General features: G+C 43.3%; 1 protein-coding gene across 1 annotated transcript; it reads right to left on the reverse strand.

Annotated features, from left to right (window-relative positions):
* Positions 1–47: 47 nt before the first annotated feature.
* LOC119659223 (cryptochrome-1) lies at positions 48–15,250 on the reverse strand. The gene is made up of 5 exons (XM_038067199.1): positions 15,007–15,250; positions 1,499–1,833; positions 1,319–1,435; positions 469–1,262; positions 48–408 (listed from the first exon to the last, which is right to left on the reverse strand). The coding sequence occupies exons 1-5, from the start codon at positions 15,167–15,169 to the stop codon at positions 177–179; spliced, it is 1,641 nt and encodes a 546-aa protein (XP_037923127.1). The 5' UTR covers positions 15,170–15,250; the 3' UTR covers positions 48–176.
* Positions 15,251–20,654: the final 5,404 nt, after the last annotated feature.

A 20,654-nucleotide genomic window follows, 5' to 3' on the forward strand; every position in this document is an offset into this window, starting at 1 on the left:
AGTAATGCTAGATAAAATAGTAAAATCCATTGATTGAAACGGAAATATACACTTCTAAGCTCAATTACAGATGCAGATACACCAATTTTTTATTGCAAGCAACACACATATACACACATAAATACTGCACAAAAAGCTGTATGGGGATATTATGAAGAGTAGACTCCAAATGCACTTCATTCAACAAGCCAGAAAAACTGTCTGATTTCATGCTCGTTTGAGGGGCGACAGTGAGGAGGTCCTTCTTTCGGGGCCCCTCCGGCAATCAATGTATCTCGTAGAAACCGCATTGCTTGTGCATTTTTCATAGAAGCCGTTTGTAGATCCAGCATTGGTTCAGGATAGTTGACACCTATTACGCATCCGCAAGCCTCCTGCACTTCTAATGGTGTATTCCATGGTTCATGACTGGGAAATAATAAAAAAAATATAATATTAAAAATTAAAGCCTGCAATTTTCGTACTTACATATATTCCTTGGGGAGACACCGAAGTTCGGGTATGTATCTTTTTATATAGTCTCCATTCGGGTCCAATCTCCTGGCCAATGATAGTGGACATGTACAGAGGGACGAGTCCAGAAGTTTTTCAAAAGCGGAGGACGATACCCACATCCAATTTCCGGCACATACCGACCAATCAGCGTCAATCAAATACTTCAGAAAGTGTTGCAATCCTAGCTCCCAGCTCAGCCACAATGCTCCGCGTGTCAGGAAACTTGCTACTGTATTTCGAAGAATATGATGAAGCCACCCTTCCGAGAGAAGTTGTCGCATAGCCGCATCAATCAACGGGAAGCCCGTCTTTCCAGCTTTCCATCTTTCAAATTCATCCCCTTTAGGAACGGCCCAAGGAATGTTCAGGCATATATCATTGTTTTTCATTTGCGCGTAGTTAATATTATTCACTGACATGGTATAGAAGTATTCACGCCAGATCAATTGTCCCGTGATATGGGGACCACTTGGAGAATGTGCACCATTCATTCTCTTCACTTCTTCAAATAGATCGTGCAGGTCCCAATAGAATCGCCTTATAGAAAGGCAGCCATACCGTAGATGAGGGCTCAACGATCGAGATGGTCCGAGAATATCAGGGTGAGTGTGGTTCGGGAGATAAAAGCCCCGCTGGAATGCATTTTCCTCAACTTTGAGGCGATAACGTAAGTTTTCAAGAGCCTTTGTCTCTCCTCCGATCCATGCTTCAGTAACATCGGAATCGCAGTTTTCGAAATAAACATCGAAATCTTCGGGGTTGGGGGGCTGAAATTATTGCAGGTAAGCAAATAGTTTTCATTTCCATACACTGTTTGGCTTACTTTACTGAAAGCCTGAAACTCTTTGAGCATTTTCTCAGGCAGTTTGAAAAACTTCACTTCATTCCAATTTGGGTTTGGTACTGGCCGGGATGGTAGTCCTAGCGTTTCAACCGTGTGCTGTAAGTTCAAACATCCTTTATTATGATAAACTGCTTTAACCTCTCAAATATATGTACTCACTAAGAACATTTCATACGTTAACGGAGGTATACCACCATTGGCTTGTATTACAGCTTGGGGATTCCATAACGTATGTGAGATCTTTTCTATGCAGTTCACGCCAATATCGTGACATAGGTTTTCCACGGAAGAATCACGCTCTCTCCATATTGGCTCGCAATCCTGCTCATAGCATATCGTGGATATGGCACATTCTTCCCACAAGCGACGGAAAATTTCACTGGGCTTCCCTTGTAAAAAGTACAATTGTCCTCCTTGAGCTTTGAATTGTTGGTCCAGATCAGCGAGAGCAGTCAGGAGAAATCGCATTCGGTTGTAACCGATCAATTTTGTGCCTTGAAATAACAATTTTTAAAATTAATTCCAAATAATATGAAAATTAAACAATAAAATGGAGACTTGGTAAAGAGGTTAGAGGGTTTATCGGTATAGCATGCGCCAAGCTAATTTAATTTATTTCATTATGAAATTTTCCCTGCCGTTTTCCGGGCAAACGTTATTTATTATTATTAGTACCCAAGCGTCTACAGCACCTGGGATAGAGGCTAACGATTTATGGTTGGTTAGTGTATCCCCAGAATGCTGGGACTCTGGAGAGCACTTCTCTCTTTATTGTGGCACTATGCTTTTATATACTGGAAAGGCAAGTGGTGGGGCACATGAATTTGATGATGGACTGTTGCTGATGGTCCAGATTAGGAAGCACCACAATTGTGGAATGCTACGCAAGAACGGAGATATTTTCTTGGAGCAGTTACAACGACTTCAGGAGACGACCCGTAGAGGTGACGTTGGGGCCATGCTGGATGATTTCAATGCCAAGGTTTGCTCTGATAACAGCTTTCTCCGGCATATAATGAGGAACAATAGTCTTGGTGACTTTAACAATAATGATGAAAGGTTTATAGATTTTAGGGCTTTTCAAATTTCATCAGCGGGACATTGTTCGAGCACAGCGCCTTCCACTAAGTCAGTTGGGTTTCGGCTGACCGGAACACATGAACCATATTGTGTCCAGTAATAGACTTAGGAGTTTTCGTCTGATCATGCGTTACAAAAGAGATGCTGACAAACGCCTCGAAAAAGGGTTCATCTGATGGTCGTTTACCGGCACTGCGTGCCTCTAGCGGGCCTGCTTGCAGCGGAACAAAGCGTTGGCATTCAAATTCAATGCGGACCGTCTACCTAATCCAGCTATCATCCAGCAGTAGGGAAATCTTCTTGCTGCCAAAGCGGCACAAACTTTAAATAACTGGCCCGAGAATGTTGATGTCAACTAGGCCTCCATTAAAAGGACCGTTGTCTTTGGTGGGGATGAAGTTGCCGGCCATATCCGAAAAGGATGTTCAGTGGATTGCTCTGGAAACGTAGAGCGGGATCAATAAACATAAAGAGCTAAGAACGCTGGGAACGAGGGTGACTCGATAGAGCTCCGTTATCAAGGAAAAGTATGAGAAGTACAGTGGAAGGTCTTTCTACGGAATTGTTGCTTCCAGTCTCCCTAGTCCGTAGTAGTAGTCTCCGTAGAGTTGCTACGAATCTTAAATATTTCTCAATAAATGAAAACGAGTTGGGAAACCGGAAGTTAGGCGCTTCAGGTATAATATTTTCCTGTCATCAATTTCGATCCCTGGCACTCCCGCCTTTCCAGCAAACATCGAAACTAAGACTGACTTAAAAAAGTACTAATCGAAACCTTTCATTTAATACTCAACAAGACTACATTCGGACAAAAAAAAATCGCACCTTTGCATGTATGCCCTTACATAAAAATATGTAACTTACCACACTTGTGGGCGTTCACAGTTCTCACCTTCTCACCGTATTTCGTGTCAGTTGGTATAGCGATTTTTGAGAAAAGTGCCTGTGGCAGACAGGCAGATAAACATTGAACCGATTTTAATAAGGTTTTGTTTTACAAACTCTTTCTCCTACTCTCCTGCCTTTGCCCCACGGGACCACAGCTTAGGCATTACTTTGCGGGGCGGGCTTGCCTTCCGTAGGCCTTCATGTTTCCAACTCTACAGTCTTCCGCTCCTTTACTTCCTTCAGCACCTACATTCTGTCCTTAGGGTACAGCCTCTCCATTTCTTTGCGCTCTTCTTATGCGTGCTACTCTCAGGAATTGGGTTTGTGGCCGCACAGTTGTGTGGATGCCGAAGTCCAGTTTGCCTCCGACGTGAACATTTCCCGGATTAAGTTTTGGGGATTCACGCGGACTCCAAGGTCAAGCTTCTTCTCCCCTCCCGGAATCTCGGGCATTCAAACAGCACATGCTCCGAGTCCTCTGGGATTCCACGACATCTGTAACAGTTCGGGGAATCATCCACACCTATAGGATGCAGATACCTTCAACCATCGTGTCCAGTGAGAAACTGCGTGAGTTGATAGTTTACCTCGCCGTGTCGTCGGTCAAGTCATTCCCTAACATTAGGAATAAGCTTATATGCTCACCGACCCTTCGACGACTCGCCCCGCCGCCGTTGCCCGAGTCTATGCGACTCCTCTCTTGCCATTCGCCGATAATCTGCTTGCAATGCTAATGGACCCGCCTGCCTTCGTCAATGCAGGCATCACATCTCTCTCGCTAATAAGTCAATAGGGACGTTCCCTGCGGTTACGAATTTCGAAATGCGCTGCATACCCTCAGCGCAATCAGACAATAAGCAGAATTTATCTTTGTCCAGTTTTGTACGTTGTCCAAAGCTTCCGCCCACACAGGCGACGCATAAAACAATATGGACCGTACGACCCAAGCTATCAGCAGCCTGCTAAACTGTTTTAGCCCACCTACGTTTGGCACCACCCTGGCAAGGGCCGTAGTGCCTTCGCATCTGTCCCACAGGCGTATGATATATGCCCTTTGAAACTCAGCCTAGCATCAAGAGTCACGCCAAGGGATTTAATGGTTGGCTTTGAGACGATCATATGACTTCCAAACCGCAGGCAGATCGTATTTCTTTCCCGACGATTTGTAATGACGATTGCCTCCGTCTTTTCCTCCGTCAGGCTCAGTCCAGCACTTGCCAGAAAGCATTGCATCTCTGGCCAAGTTCACCCGTCTTTCCACCGCGCCAACAGAACAGCGAGCTTTCCGGAATCCATATTGTTTATCCGCAAGACCATTCCCGTCTTCCACAATTAGGAGCAATCTATTGTAGATGATGCTGTCGAACATCTTCCTAATAGTATCCAACAAACAGGTAGGGTCCGCCGGTGGCATGACCGGGTTAGGGCAACAACACCAGTCTTTGCTCTCACTAAGACAGCTCCCGGACCTTACATAACGTCTTGAATGGCCTGCCCGCCGCATGCCCGTATCACTACTTTACCGGTCTGGTCACTGGTCCAGACACCACCAACGTAGTTGCGATAGGGTTCACAAACAATGGCAACATTAATGCCCTTCTCTCGGATGGTCTTTGCGCCGCCTCACAGTTGTTGATATTGATTTGAATCAATTTCATTTGGGCCTTGTATTTAGCGCTCTACTGAACACTGGACATCTGCTACTGCCTGCGATGTCCTCCTTTCCTTCGCACAGCATGCATTTCGAGTCAGCTGTGCACTTCTTGGCGATATGTCCCCCTCCTCCCCTACTTTCTGCATCGCTTTGATCTATCATGAGGACTGGTGGATGCTGCGGTTATGTGCCCAAAGTCGAGGCACCTGAAGCATCTCCTCATGTCCCCTCGCTCTCTGAGCCGACAGTTGACCCAGCCTATCTTCACTCTGCCTGCCGCTAGTATTTTGAATGCTGTCTCTGCTGGCAGGCTGATGACTGCAGTCTGCGTCCCCCCCCCCCCCCCATAAGCCTTTCGCATCGATTTGTCTGTAGTCGCGGAAGCTCGAACACCTTTTCCAGTGTTGCGCAGACATCCTCCTTCGCGGTAACCTCATCGATGTCCTTGCACTCAATAGTTACCTCCTGCCATCTGACGCTTAATTAAATATTGCACATGCCGCAAAGCCACGGGGACTAAAACTCTCATCCGTAATCTGTAATCTCCAGGCGGCTTGTTGAAGAGAGGAATAGTTAAGACTGAAGACTCGTTATCAGAGCGGTAGAGAGAAAATCAGGGCCCGGGGTGAAAAGTATACGGAAACACGAGGGCAGAGGATGAAAATAATAGGGACCCGAGATGAAAATTTTGGGGACCCCCTATTATTATTATTATTCCCCTTTTTATTGAAATTTCTATTCCGTCCCCGGGGAATCCCATCCCTCTTTCCACCTCCCTCCCGTCAGGCCTGGTCAATATCTAGACGTCTTGGGATATAGATGGGATAAACCTCACTTACATTAAAAGTATTTGCTTTTCAGTCGGTAAGTACACGCACCACTGAGGTAGTGATCCGCCTGTGAGTTGTAGATTCAGAATTGACGGTTTTGTGCAGCTCTTAAAGTATTTTACCAGGAAAGTCATGAATATCGTAACGACAGTGAAAAGGGATTTGTGACTTCCTACAGCCTCCATCACCGGAGAAACTATTATTTCTTATCAAAAGGACCAAAATATTAGGTCCTATAGCGAGGTAGAATCACAGAAGAATTTTAAATTCAAATTTAAATCTATCAGGGCTCAATTCTGCTTCTGATGAGGAGTTCAATGGACTATATAATCTTTCTTAAAACACCTCGGTTACTCAGATAACATCACTCACCCAGTTGTGAATCAAAGGCAAATGGCTGCGAATACTTGCGTGACCTGATATAGTATCAGTTAAAGATCTTCATCGGCGTTCAAGCCACATCCTCGCAAACAAATTGATCATAGGCCACTTAAGAAAGTGCAACAACTCCATTGCAGTCGTTGCCATGCAACATAATCTAATATTCCAGGTTGGTCAACGACTTGGTGGATAGAGGAGCAGTACAAACATTTCGGAAAATCGTGGAGGAAGCTGAAGTACATTGGCAGGAAAAACAAGGCATGAACTCACGAGATTCGATCAATAACCTGCTTGGTTCGGATTCGAAATTGAAAACTCACTCAATTAAAAAAGCTGCTAGCAAACATAAGGCCATACCAATATTAATATTTCTGGGCTTTCCCAGTGACTCTATTAAATATAATAAATCCTGCCTCGGCAAAAGTGTTGTGTAGAGATTTTTTTAAACTACTATGTTATATGTCTCCCGAAGTTAAATTTCTATTCTAAAATATTTCATCGTAACTACAACATTTCCGATTCATTTATTCCAGATATTGTATCTCACATTTGAAAAAAAAGTTCTTTCCGGGAGTATCTCCGGATGTACAGATCAATTTCCCCCTAAATAATATGGAATCTTGTTATTGGGATACCATTCTGGTATCTTTGTATCTATGTAAGCCATACTTAGTTAATTCGAGCAAATGCAGTATATGTATACCTAGGTAACTTTCCACCCCATTATCAAAACACACAAAAGGTATCAAGGAAGGTATGTGGTTACCCAATTTCCCTCACGTGATAGTCACGTGTATTTGCAGTAAGTGGAAACCGATGTGAGAAACGAAACAGAAGGAAAGGAAATTATTCACGTGCCGCAATCACGGGAATCAGTTCCAGAAGTTTACATCACAAATTAAATCCACGCTTGAAAAGTTAAATAGTCTGGTTCATTCAGATGCAGAAATTGGATATATTTCCAGATACATATGTATCTAGATGGGTATAACAAGACTTGGATAATCAATTCGCCTGCCTGGAATGAATATTTCATTGAAATTTTAAATCATTTCGTCGCAAATTCAAATCATTCTACATTTGGTTGGAATCAGTGGTCACCAAACCATTGCAATACAAACTGCATCCCTAATCAAAAGCAATACGGAAGTTAGAATCTATGCGTAGCATGTATGAAAGGGTTTCGGATTCTCTTACGTAACAAACATTGGAGGGAGAGGTTGTAAAGTTAAAACGAAACTTTATTAAAATCGGTTTACTGTAAAGTGCCTGTTGATGCCTATATCGTCATTGCAGGCAAACAGGCGCCATTGAGAAATGGGTTTGAAATGCCCAATGAGGGTGACGAGCGTATAATCGCTTTTGCGGACATACCTTGTACTTATGAATACATGGTTCATCAAACGATTGTCTCATCTTCTTACATTTTATAGTGGGAATAGTAAAACGCAAATTGATTATATTCTCATAATACGCCAACATTTTACCACCGTCACTGGCCTATGAGGCCATCGTACCTCAACATTGGCCGTGGATTGGCGTCTTGCGAATCAAGCCACCGGTAAAACAACGTGAAGAATGCACTGGCCCGCCACGCATTAAACGGTGGCGGTTACGTGAGAAGGAAGAAGAAATGATCTCACTTACGCGATTGCCAACGATTACGAATGTGGAAGAATCGAAGAAGCAAATGAAAGACACGATCCACAAAGCGGCCTCTGCAACTCTCGGGGTCATCAAGCCAGGTAAGCGGTGCATCAGTCGAGATACTCGGCTTTGAAATGCCGATATTGAAATGAAGGTTCGTGAAAAGAAACGCCTCTACCACAAGTTTCTCGATGATAAAAAGCTCGCCAATTGGCAAATTTATGAGAATGGCAACCGGAAAGCAAAGAAAGCGATTGCTGTCACCCGAGCGGTCCATTACAAAGATCTTTACGATAAACTGGAAACTCGGGATGGCGAGAGAGATCTGTATTACCAAAAGCCGAAACGAACGCACACAGGACATCGAACACTTCTGTTGTGTTGGAGCAGTTCCACCTGTCACTGTAACTTGGTGCTCAGAGGTGGCGGTGAAGAAGATGGGGCGGTTACACTGCCGACCAAACCAAAACCAAGTTTCCGAGGAGAACCTCCATAGTGGTGGCACCGGGAGACGCTGTACTCACTTTGGTTTGCCGGCCGTGATGCAGAAGGCGAATGCTCCAAAGGCCTAATTAGGGCGATCAGACCCGAGTCTGCACGGGGACTCATCTGAAGTGGCAAATTGGTCAGGAAACCTTACCAGGGGTATACAGGTACCATGGGAACCGGGATAGTCCCTGGACTCTCATACTTCGGGTGAACTCCCGTTGTATGTGAGTACAGCTCAGGTTGTTTGCGGTTGGCCCCCTAGTGGGAGTTTTATGGGGGTTTAGTTATGCTCAAGCGAGAAGAGACCTTCGGGCCTCGGCGTGGTGTTGCGTTTCAACACGGGTGCCGTACTCCTTAGTTCGGTAGAGATTTAGGTAGGTCTTGCATCCACCAGTATGAATGCTAAGCCATGCACTTGGTTTAGACTGGTACCGTTGTTTCTTGTCTCAGCGGGGCTCTGATTGTGGTCAGAAAATCAATCCGTGTCTTAAGAAGACGGTGGGATTAAGTCGTCATGACAGGAGCTCACGTTAAACCCTCAAGGACTTGTCAGTGTAACTGAAGTCAAGGAAGCAATAAAACGAATGAGATCAGGGAAAGCCACACGACCTAACAAAATCGCATCTGAGTTCTGGAAAGCGAAGAACTGGGACCCAACACTGTGGCTCAGTGAATTCTTTAGTCGTGTTATTCAAGAAAGTAGAATACCATCTGACTGGGAAGAAAGTACCATAGTTACAATATGGAAAATAAAGGTAACCCAGTAAAATATTCAAATTACTGTCCGATCCGGTCACTTTCTTATAACATGAAGATTTTTAAATGCATTCTTGATAACTGTATTCGCGAAATGGTTGAAATACCGGGGAGACGGATTTGTCAAAAACTGCGGAATTACTGACGCAATACACGCTGCGCAGTTACTCATGGAAAAACACCGTGAGAAGCATCGCCCTCTTTACATTTCAGTTTTTGTGGATCCAGAGAAATTGTTTGACCGTGTGCCGCACGAACTCATCTGGTATGCTCTACGACCATACTTAGCGCCAGAAGAACTCGTGCGCTCTACCACGATCCGAAAAGTAAAGTTCGAAGTGTGGCGGGTGTATCAAAACCGCTTCGTGTCTCTGTTGGTGTTCATTAAGGAAGCGTCCTCTCACCACTACTCTTTGTTCTTGTTATGGACACTGTCACACGGGACATCCAACGTTTAGCGCCCTATACACTGTTTTATGCAGATGATGTTTTCCTGGCGTCTCATAACAAAAATGATCTTGAGCAATTTGTCCAAAAATGGAATGATCGTCTCATGCAATACGGTCTCAGATTGAATCTGAGTAAAACTGACCTGCCCAGAACTGAGCGATTTAAATATCTCGGGTCAATTTTATCTCCCAAAGAAAAACTGCATTATGGACTTGCTTCACGCTTTAAGGGTTGGAGAAATCGATTTTTTTTGCATGAATTGTATCTATATATAGTGGAGAATATGTGGGCAAAGGGATTTTCCGATATTGCGAGTCGTTCAGAAATTACAATGTTGAACAGGTAAAGAGTTTGCAGCTGCGGCTAGAGTACTCGATGAGAAAGAGCATCGAATCTTTTTTTACCTGTTAGTTTTTTACCTGAGCCTTATGAATTCGAACACAGGTATAAATATAAAAAGATGAAAAACCAATCAATTGTCTAAACTTATTTGCTGTTTGGAATAAAAAGGATAATCCAGTCTAGAATGAGCACTGAAAGGCTTTCAAGCTTTACTCAGTTACATTTTGTTGTAAGTATTGTGCTGTTTGGGCGTTCAGTGATTTTTTTAAATAGATCGTACGAAGGGAGATCGCTTTAACGATCAACGTAATGCTCGCACTAAAAAACGAGTATTTCATGGGAATCGATAGTTATCAGAGAAGAAAAAGGACTTCGCATCAACATCAGCAAAGAAACTTTTAGCAAGCACGAACATGGATGTTCCAATTGCGACAAGTTTTGTATATTGGATTTTGCTGGAGTTTTCTGCGGTATTTCTGCAAATAATAAAATATACGTGGTAGTAAAAAAGGAATGCGTAGGACATGTCGAGAAAAGAATGGCAACGCGGCTTAGAAATGCAAAGAAGAATCACAAAGGCATTGGTGGAAAAGGGGCTGGAAAACTTACTGATAAGGACCTCACTACATTTTCTGGGCTGGCTATTCGTCGACATGCAAATTCGATAGAAGGAATGAAGCAAGAAATTTGGGAAACTTTCTTCCATAAATGTTCTACAGACGAAAATCCTCAGCATCAAAATTGTCCAGCAGGCGAGGACAGTTGGTGCAAATGGCGCAAAGCGGAAGCTAAAGGAGAACTGGATAGTTTTCACCACGAGAAGGCACCTTTGACTGAAGAAGTTCAAACAGTCATCAAACCAATCTACGAAGATTTGCACGAGATGATCTCTTGAACAGATGTTTACGAATAGAGACCCAGAATAACAATGAGTCGTTAAATGCATTGATCTGGACTTTCGCTCCTAAACACCTTCATTCTGGGGCCAAGATCGTAGAAGTAGCCACTTTTCTGGCTGTAATTATTTTCAATGAAGGATTCAATGGGATTCTCAAAATCCTAGTGACAATGGGATGTCAAGTTGGTCACATATGTCAGGTTTATGCCGACCGCCGTAATGAAGCGCGAATTTGGCGGTCCGAACGACGATCGACTGACCTCGCTAAAAGAGCCAGAATTGAAACCAGAGAGCAACAATCGGCCTTACAATACTTTTTTGAAGAAACGGAGGGTGCTTTCTATGGACCAGGTATCTGCTATACCTGGTGCATTGATGGTGAGCTAAAATTTGACTGTTGATAATCACATTTAAATTTTCAAATGCGTTTTTCTCGAAACTGCATCTTGAAAATCGGCTGCCACCATAGCTCAAAATCTATCCAACCAAATTCTTTGAAATTTTCACGACTTCTTTAGTACATATTTCTACGGTCCGCAAACTAGGATAATTGCAATCGGACGGGTCGTTTTTTTTATTCATAAAAAAAGCTGTAAAAAAACACCAAAATTCAAAAAATTAAGTTTAAAAGCCCACCAAAAATTTACCTTTTAATATTTTCTAATTATCCTAGTTTGCGGACCGTGGAATATTGTCCACATTAAAATGCCGTTTAGTTTTTCTTCCTCAGATGAACACAGCGCCCTCCAGCGTGGCAGCAGAAAAACACCTTTTTTTGGAGATGGGTGCATAAATTAACATGTATTCCGAAAATTAGCTACGAAATTAAGCTGAAAAATTTATCACATATACTAGAGATATCAATAAACCTATGGTGAAAAAATCACGTTTCTATCTTTATCCAGTCCTTCAAAATAATTTTTCAAAAAAAGGCAAAAAAAACCGCCTTCACACGGGATGACCCCCCTTAATTCAACCTGGATGAAGTGGCGTTCCACAACTGATGGTCTTTGTGATCGAGGCATCAATGAAAGTCTCAAATCTAAAATTCAATGTCGTCCGTCCTGTCGCTCTCTATGGTTCTGAGTTTTGGCCGACTATAAAAGATAATGAAAGCCGTCTTGCGGTAATGGAGAAGAAGACGTTCCGTTGGACCAGTAGCGTAACACGTTTTGATCACATCCGAAATAAGGATATCCGCGATCGATATGGAGTTGCACCGATCGCTCTTTCTTAACGAAAAGCTGCAGACGGAGAAGCATGAAGGCGACAAATTGTTCCAATAGTTCCTACAGGTTGGGAGTTGGGTAATGCTGACAACCCTACACGGAAAACAACACAACAGGAGCCTCGGACTGTACGTATAACACAACGACGAACCCGGCAACGACAAAGGAATAACGATTTACGCATTTTCTCATGGAACGTGCGCTCCGTGTACAGAGATGAAGCTACTGAGCAGCTAGCCGATACCCTGTCCCAATATAGGACTGATATAACAGCGTTACAGGAGATGCGTTAGACATTTACCGATTTCCTGGAGAAGAGTCACTACACCATATATTATATCGGGCATCCAGTAAACCATGTACTCGGAGTAGGTTTCTTAGTCAGTCAAAAAATGAAACCTGCTGTTATCGGCTTTGAAAACATAAGCGAACGGCTATGCACTCTGCGCTTGCGAGGCAAGTTTAGAAATATAAGTCTCAATAACATTCACGCCCCTACATAGGAGAAGGATACCTTCTATGAGGCAGTAGAACGAACCCTCGAAGCCTGTCCCAGATATGATATCAAAATCATACTTGGGGATTTTAACGGTCAAGTAGGGACGGAGCCCGTATTCAGGCGTCACGTTGGCTCCCATAGCTTATATCAAAATACAAATGATAACGGACTGCGGATTATTCAATTAGCAGGGTCACACGAAATGGTTGTTGGAAGTACCTGGTTTGCGCGGAAAGCGGTCCACAAACATACGTGGGCCTCTGCAGACGGGACCAGTTTCAACCAAATTGACCACCTGTTGATCGAACGCCGCTACCTCCTCCGCCGCCATGCATAACACAGCCTTCCGCAAAGCCTATAAGAAGGAAATGGATGCATCAATAACCGCAGTCAACAGAGATCCTGGAGGCGAAGCATCAACAAATGATCTTCACAATCACCTGAACAACGTTATCATAAATACGGCCACAAACACACCTAGCCCCAGGGACAAACCGAGTCGGAACGGCTGGTTTAACGATGAATGTAAGGTAGCAACGGAACGAAAGAATGCTGCATATCGAGTAATACTGCATTCTCAAAGGACGTGGGCACGCGCGGGAACTTATCACGAACTCCGACGAGCGGAGAAGCGACTTCACAGACGTGCAATTCATCGGCTTAAAAATCATAAGTCGCCAGGAACCGATGGAATTACAGCCGAATTAGTTAAATATGGACTTGACCAATTACACCAAGTGGTTCATCAACTTGTGCTCAAGGTGTTGGACAGCGAATCAATGCCTGACGACTGGCAAAGAGGCATTATTTGTCTCATACATAAAAAAGATGATATCACACAGTGCAACAATTACAGAGGTATCACGTTGCTGAGTACCATCTATAAGATATTCTCTGCTATCTTGCTAGGCCGGATAGACCCATACGCCCAGAACATCATTGGCCCATACCAAAGAGGCTTCACTCCAGGCAAATCAGCAACAGATCAGATTTTCTCTCTGCGACAAGCGATGGAAATACTGTTGGAACATGGACATCAATTGCACCATCTCTTCATCGACTTTAAAGCCGCCTATGATGGCATAGCTAGTGTAAAAACTGTACACGGCCATGAGAGAATTCGGTATCCCGACGAAATTGATAAGACTAACTAGGCTGACCCTGACCAATGTGCGAGGCCAGATAAAAGCAGCAGAAACACTCTCAAGACCATTCGACATCAACAACGGTCTACGACAAGGGGATACCTTATCATGCGTCCTCTTTAACCTAGCCCGGGAGAAAGTGAATCGTGATGCTCTTTAAGTCCACCAACTACTGGCCTATGCTGACGATATCGAAATCATGAGAAGAACGACCCGAGACGTACAAACTGCCTTCATTCAGTCGAGCAGGTTGCGCGAGATCTTGGGCTGCACATCAATCAAGTCTCAAGTCTCAACGCTTTTGTTAGCACTGATGAAGGGAACAAGTGGTTCCCAAAATATCGATATTTGCAAGAATAAAGGTCTACACCAGCGAAAAAGAAACAACAAGTTTTTTATTATTTCAAATTACAAAACCTGTTCTGCTCGAAACGTTTCACCATACGGTCAAAGCTCTTACTGTACCAGACAATGATCTTGCCAGTCCTCATGTATTCCTCGTAGACTTGGGTTCTTAGCAAGAAAAATTGCGAACTCTTGGCCGCGTTCGAGAGAAGAATCCTCTGAAGAATTTTTGGCACCCTAGATGAGGATGGATGATTCCGTAGCCTACATAACGACGAAATCTATAAGCGATATCATGACCGTCAAGTTGTGGATAAAATACGGCTCAATAGCTTACGGTGGGCGGGTCACTTAATCCGTATGGATGAGGATGAGCCGGCCCGGAAAGTCTATAAGGGCAATATCTATGGTAGAGAAAGAAGACGAGGCAGACCCTGCTTGAGGTAGAACGATGGCGTAGATCAAGACGCCAGACAGCTTTTAGGGATATCGAATTGGTGGACCACCTCGACGCAAAACCGGGATATCTGGAGTTCCTTATTAAGGCAGGTCTATACCGAATACCGTTTGTTGCGCCGTTGATGATGATTTCCAATCAACTTTGCTAAGCCTTTCGTTATATGAAACTTTATATGAGATGGTTAAATAATTCAGAACTAAAAGTGCATCAGTTGGACTTGCCAGAAAATGAAAAATGCGGTCTTCCAACGGCGTAAAGTTCAGAAACATGTGGAGCTTAAGAAAAAAAGATGTCTTGTAATAGACATGTTCTTCCTATTAAGCAGAATCGGAGGCCCTTTACAAGCACCTAAGTGCGGAGAGTAAATTAAAATTGAATACTCCCACTTTATAGGAAAACACGATAACAAATTGTTATCCATTATCTATTGAAATCTATTATATTACAAAAGGGGTACTGTACTGTGTCAGCGTAACTTAATACTTTAGCCACATACTCGCAAAAACTGCGCTCACTCATCAGCTTCATATGTGTACTTAACTCAATTAACAAATCACTCTTTAACTGATATTACCTGCACTCTCCGAATCAAAAATGAATATCGGCAAAAATTGGGATCCTTTGTGTTTATTCTCCAAGGCTGCCAGCAAAGCAGGATTATCGTGTAATCGGAGCCCGTGCCGAAACCATAGAACACTAGGTCCCACCGTATTTCCATCACACGAATTATTGTACATTTTCACGTAACTTAACAGCCTTCAGTAGAGGGAGAGACACTTGTTGCCAGTAGCGAACTCGAAAGCGAAATGTTGGTAATCATCATAACGAGAAAGGTTTAGAAGTTTACTCAGATCTAGAGACCAGTGTGACCGGAGTCGATAACTTTAGCAGTGGATTTCCTATGGCTTTCAATCTATAAAAGGGGATGTCCCTGCTATGAACTGAATTGCAGCCGAAACATTATTTTTTGTTCTTTAAATTCACACTATATTTCGCTTTCATCAATCCTATTGTAACTATGAAATACTAGGAAGTACAAGTAACTGCAACTACTGTTTTTCTTGGTAATATACTATAACCAGTTTCTAAGCTTCTAAGCTAAAAATTCTGCACGGTCACACCAATCATACAAGGAAGCTAAAACAGCATTGAACTTTAAGATTCAGATATAGCGCAAACTCCAAGCTTCCACTAGTTGGTTACAGAGAAAATGCATGTGCATCTTTACCCACGTTGCATTCGGGGAGCATGCAACGTTAGTCACATGCACAAACTTGGACTAGTGAACTGGGAAATTGAATCACCCTCCGCTCCTATCCCTTCTGAAGTAAATTTATTTGTATTCAAACTGGCGTGGAGCATAATTGGGGGGAGAAATGTCCACTCTCATTAGAGTGCATTGTTTCTAGTATATGTCTACGAATGCAACGTGCAATTGTAAGATTATTGCAGATATAAACTGATAACGTAAATACGTACGTGGGTTTGAATGTAGTCTCTAATAAAAGCGTGTACAGGCAAATGTGAATATGATATGTCTATGAGAATTAGACAACCTAAAATTCCTATGAAATATTTCTAAAAAATCTAAAAACATTTCAAATTTTTAAGTAAAACCTTAAAATGCTGATATCTCCGGAAATACGCGGAGTTACGTGAAAAAATTCCTAATCCTTGCTCAGTTTCGAGACCACCGAAAATGGCGAGAATATGTCAAAATACGGGATGGGTCTGATAAATTACTCCATTGGTGCCTAAGGGCAACTATAGTTGCTTTAACTTTCTAAATTTTTAAAAAATTAAAATATTGAGACATTACATTGATATTGAGACATTGACGTTTTCTTATACCAATATCCCTTTTCCAAAGACCATCCTATTCCCCTTATAACCAGATGTCCTGCTGTGGAGGCGTGTCAATTTTTCTTCTCTTAGTATCTCCTTTTTCGCCCTCAGGCTTGGTTTGTCACGCTTGAGAGCACATTCTTCTTCTTTTTCTTCAGCCTTTGCCCCGTTCACAAGCGGGGTTGGCTCGTCGTGATCGGCTTCGCCATTTAGCTCTATCGAATGCCTGATCTGGGTGCAATCTCGAGGCTTTCAAATCCCCATCTAGCGTATCAAGCCACCGTTGTTTAGGTCTGCCTTTTGGTCGTTTATCATCGACTTCGATGTTCAGACCAATCTTGGCAAGTGAATTCTCGTTGGCACGAATTGCGTGACCATATCATCGAAGACGCCTCTCTCGCAACTTTTCCAAGATCGGTGGAACCCCATAACGATCGCGGATATCCTCATTTCGGATGTGATCTAAACGTGTCACGCCACTAGTCTAAAGTAGCATCTTCATCTCCATTACCGTAAGACGCTGTTCATTGTCTTTTATAATAGGCCAACACTCAGAATCATAGAGAGCGACTGGACGGACGACATTGCGGTAAATTTTAGATTTGAGACGTTCGTTGATACGTCGATCACAAATTACACCAGTTGTGGAACGCCACTTCATCCAGGTAGCGTTAATGCGTGAAGCAATTTCATAACGCAGTTCTCTATTGGCTGATAGCGTTGACCCGTATTTAAATCGCTCAGTTCTGGGCAGATCACTGCCGCTGACAGTGATTGTGCTTGTTTTATGTGGATCGGTCGTCAAAAATTCAGTTTTGTTTAGTTCAATCTGAGACCGTGATGGTAGCCATTAAGCCTTTTTGCAAGACAAATAAATTCCTAAAGTCCTAGACTTGTTAGCACTGATGAAGGGAACAAGTGATTCCCGAAATATCGGTATTTGCAAGACCAATAAATTGACACTAGCGAATAAGAAAAACAAGTTTTTATTATTTCTAATATAATAATTTCATCGCTAGAAATACCGCGTAATTACACTCAGAGAATACTTCTGTTATTCCCTTGAAAGTAGAGCCTTCCCATTCTGCACGGACCTCAGGGAAAAACCACATTAGAAGTACTATTTTCTTATATGTTTTTGGGATTTTTTTAGTGGTAAAAATTAATTGGAATTGAATCAAATTTGAACATTATATTAGTCATATTCCGAAAAACGTTTGGGGATTTTTAAGTTGAAGCTGTGGCATGGACGCTACGGCGGCCCAGACACCGTGAACCTAGGAAGGCCCCAAGCCGGCGCCAGAAGAAGGCACTGCGAAGGAAGATGAAGCAGGGACACGAAGGCGGGGAGGAAGAGTACGTCCGCGCGAGTTGCAACGTCAGTTCTGACTGCTGCCGTGGAAGTTTCCTCCAAGGAAAGCAAAATGTGAGAGGGAGAATTTACCATCTGATTTGGGAATAATAATAATAATCGTTGGCGCAACAATCCATATTGGATCAAGGCCTTGAAGTGTGTTAGAGCACTTCATTCAAGAACGTAACGGTACACTACAGTACACTGTAGGAGACAATGTGGTCAGCATTGCGCTCGCCCGAGATTATTACCCTGATTTGACTCAGGTACTCATTCACAGCTGTGTCGACTGGTGTTCAACGTCAAATCACGATACAAATTCCACTGCCTCCAGTGAGATTTGAACCGCGACCTTCCGTACGACAGCTTTATGCTCTAACCACTCAGCTATTCGGATTTGGGAATGCTTGTGGAGAAAAATGCTAGAGCCTGGAACGAAGTCAAGATTTAACAATCAAGGTTTTCGTGATCGGCTTCTCCATTTGGATTGCACTGCACTGCACTGTGGCTCAAACAGATAATGCCGGTTTTGAGTTCTGGTGGTCGGCCCTAGTTCACTATTGTGAATACTGAGCTACGCAGGGCAGAACATCTCAGATGTTGGTTACCGAGCCCTCGAAGGAAGGCAGGGGACATGATCCAAATGTTGGGTGAATAGAACCCGGGCATGGACGTGGGATACTGTAGGGTAAAGTTCATGAATGTTTCAACTTGGTATTCGAACTTTACCAAAAGAATCTGAATGTGCTCAGGAGAAGTCTCCATATGATGCTCCACTTTTTCCTAAATAGATTGAAATTCAATCATATCAGGGAGCTGTAGAGCATCATCTCCATTTTGAAAGCAAAGAACAATGCTGGTTTTCGACCCACACGTTATAGAGCAAATTGTAGCATCTTCGGTGCGCTCTCCTACAATGGAGCTACACGCGGAGAATAGTGCATACAGTGGTTGAACCTCGTATGGGGATTCGCACTGGTGGAGTGACTACAGAGTGAATCCTACCTACTAGTAACTTCTCCTACACCATTTACGGAGCAGGCGAAAGAAAGGGAACCAAAGACGTGAACGGAACTGACTTGAAGCCATTTCGAGTGATCGGATCTATACAACCCGGACACCGCACAGCGAAGTTGACAAAGCTACAGGACTTCCCTTACATTTTTCTGGTGAAAAAGCCATATGTTCGATTTAATAGAATTGGATCAGTAAAGGGGGCTAGGGTCTCCTACGACGAAAGATCCATAAGACCGACAGCTTGTATCTGATGTCAAGACGGTTAGAGGCAACCATGCTGAGACAGTTCTGTTCCCAGGATTTAGTGACGGTCATCGTGCAATACCAGATTAATGGCAAGAGGAAAAACATCATAGTTGCCTCCGCTGATTCTTTGTATCCCTCATCGACGCAAGAATTAGGGCGTTTGCAGAATCAAGTAGTCTCGAACTCTCAATAAGTTGCGATGCGAACGCTCATCATATTTGTTGGGGCAGTAGCGAATACAATCCAAGAGGAGAGAAGCTACTTGATTTCATCATTCCGGCTGGTCTCATAACTGCAAACATGGGATGCGCCCATACGTTCGTAGGAACGAAAAGATGTGAAGTAATTGACCTAACAGTCTGTACTTCGAAAGTGTTAGAGATGATTACACACTGACGAGTGCTAAACGAAGTCTCACTGTCAGATTACCGATACCTAGAATTCAAACTGGCTATTGCGGGTGAACAGCCTGTAAGACAAAGACAGAAAAACGGATTGGACTAAGTTCAGTGAACTTCTTCGCAATAAAGTACAGATCTCTACGACTAAGGGCTCCTTTGGCGATAGAAGATCAATTGGAAACTCTAAATCGCACATTTTAGGGTGCTGTGAAAAGGCCTATCCTATTTCCCGAGGCCAAAGTGATAAAACGGTTCCTTGATGGAACCGGGAACTGCAAAATCTCAGGAAATCAACCCGACGAATTCTGAACCGTGCTTGTGAAAGCAATAAGAACGAAGAATAGTTAAACTTCCGGAACTCACAGCGTGAACTTAGAATCCTCGTGTTCGAAACGAGACTCCTTTAGAGCGTACTGCGAAGAAGTGGAAGGCGAAAGAGATTTCAAGGCTGTGCAGAGTCTTCAAAAGGGATGAGTCGGTTAAATTGGACTCTCTTAGAAAACCCGACGGTACTTTCACAAGATCCAGACTGGAATCAGTACAGACCCTGCTGGAAGTACACCAACCGGGAGAATAGCAGGGAGAAATGGTAGGGGGAGAGTTCACAGTTCTTGTAACCCCTTCAACACGCAAGTGCAGCACGGTGAATGGAACACTGCGAAAGCGGTTGTTACCAATGAAAAAGTGGGACCCGCCATGCTGTCTTTTAACCATTTCAAGGCACCTGGCATGGATGGCATCTATCCAACAATGCTAAAGGGAGGCATGAAGCACTTAGAGCGATTTCTAAGATACTTTCTAGCATGTCTTTGGGCTATGTGCCTTCCTCTTGGCAGAAGATTGACTATTCTAATTTAAAGAAATTCAGACAAATCATGCAACTCTGAAAGGTGAGTACGCGATGGGAGTGTTCGTGTACATTGAAGGGGCGTTTGCATGTGCGTCTTTTCAAGAATTGTGTAATACCGCCAGAGCCAGGATCTATGCTATACTACCGCAGAGATTGTTGTGTGCGAAAGTGGTCGTCGATCGCTACCTAACAGCAAAAGTAACCAAAGGCTGCCCCCAAGGAAGTGTGCTGCTGCCACTTCTGTGAAGTATGTTGATCGACTCACTACTAGGTGAAATGCAAAATTTGTAAATACACGCTCAAGCTTATGCTGATGACGTGGCTATGCTTGCTGTAGATTTGGATCTTCGAACGGTGTGTAGTGTGATAAACAGTTGGTGCCTCCGGCATGAACTTTCAATTAAGCCAAATAAAACCAAAATGGAATTATTCACTAAAAGGAGGAAACTTAAAGGACTTTGCCTCCCAGAGATGAAGGGTGCAACGCTTCAACTCTCCGAAGAAATAAA

Source organism: Hermetia illucens, chromosome 6 (assembly GCF_905115235.1).
Source record: "Hermetia illucens chromosome 6, iHerIll2.2.curated.20191125, whole genome shotgun sequence".
NCBI lineage: Eukaryota > Metazoa > Arthropoda > Insecta > Diptera > Stratiomyidae > Hermetia > Hermetia illucens.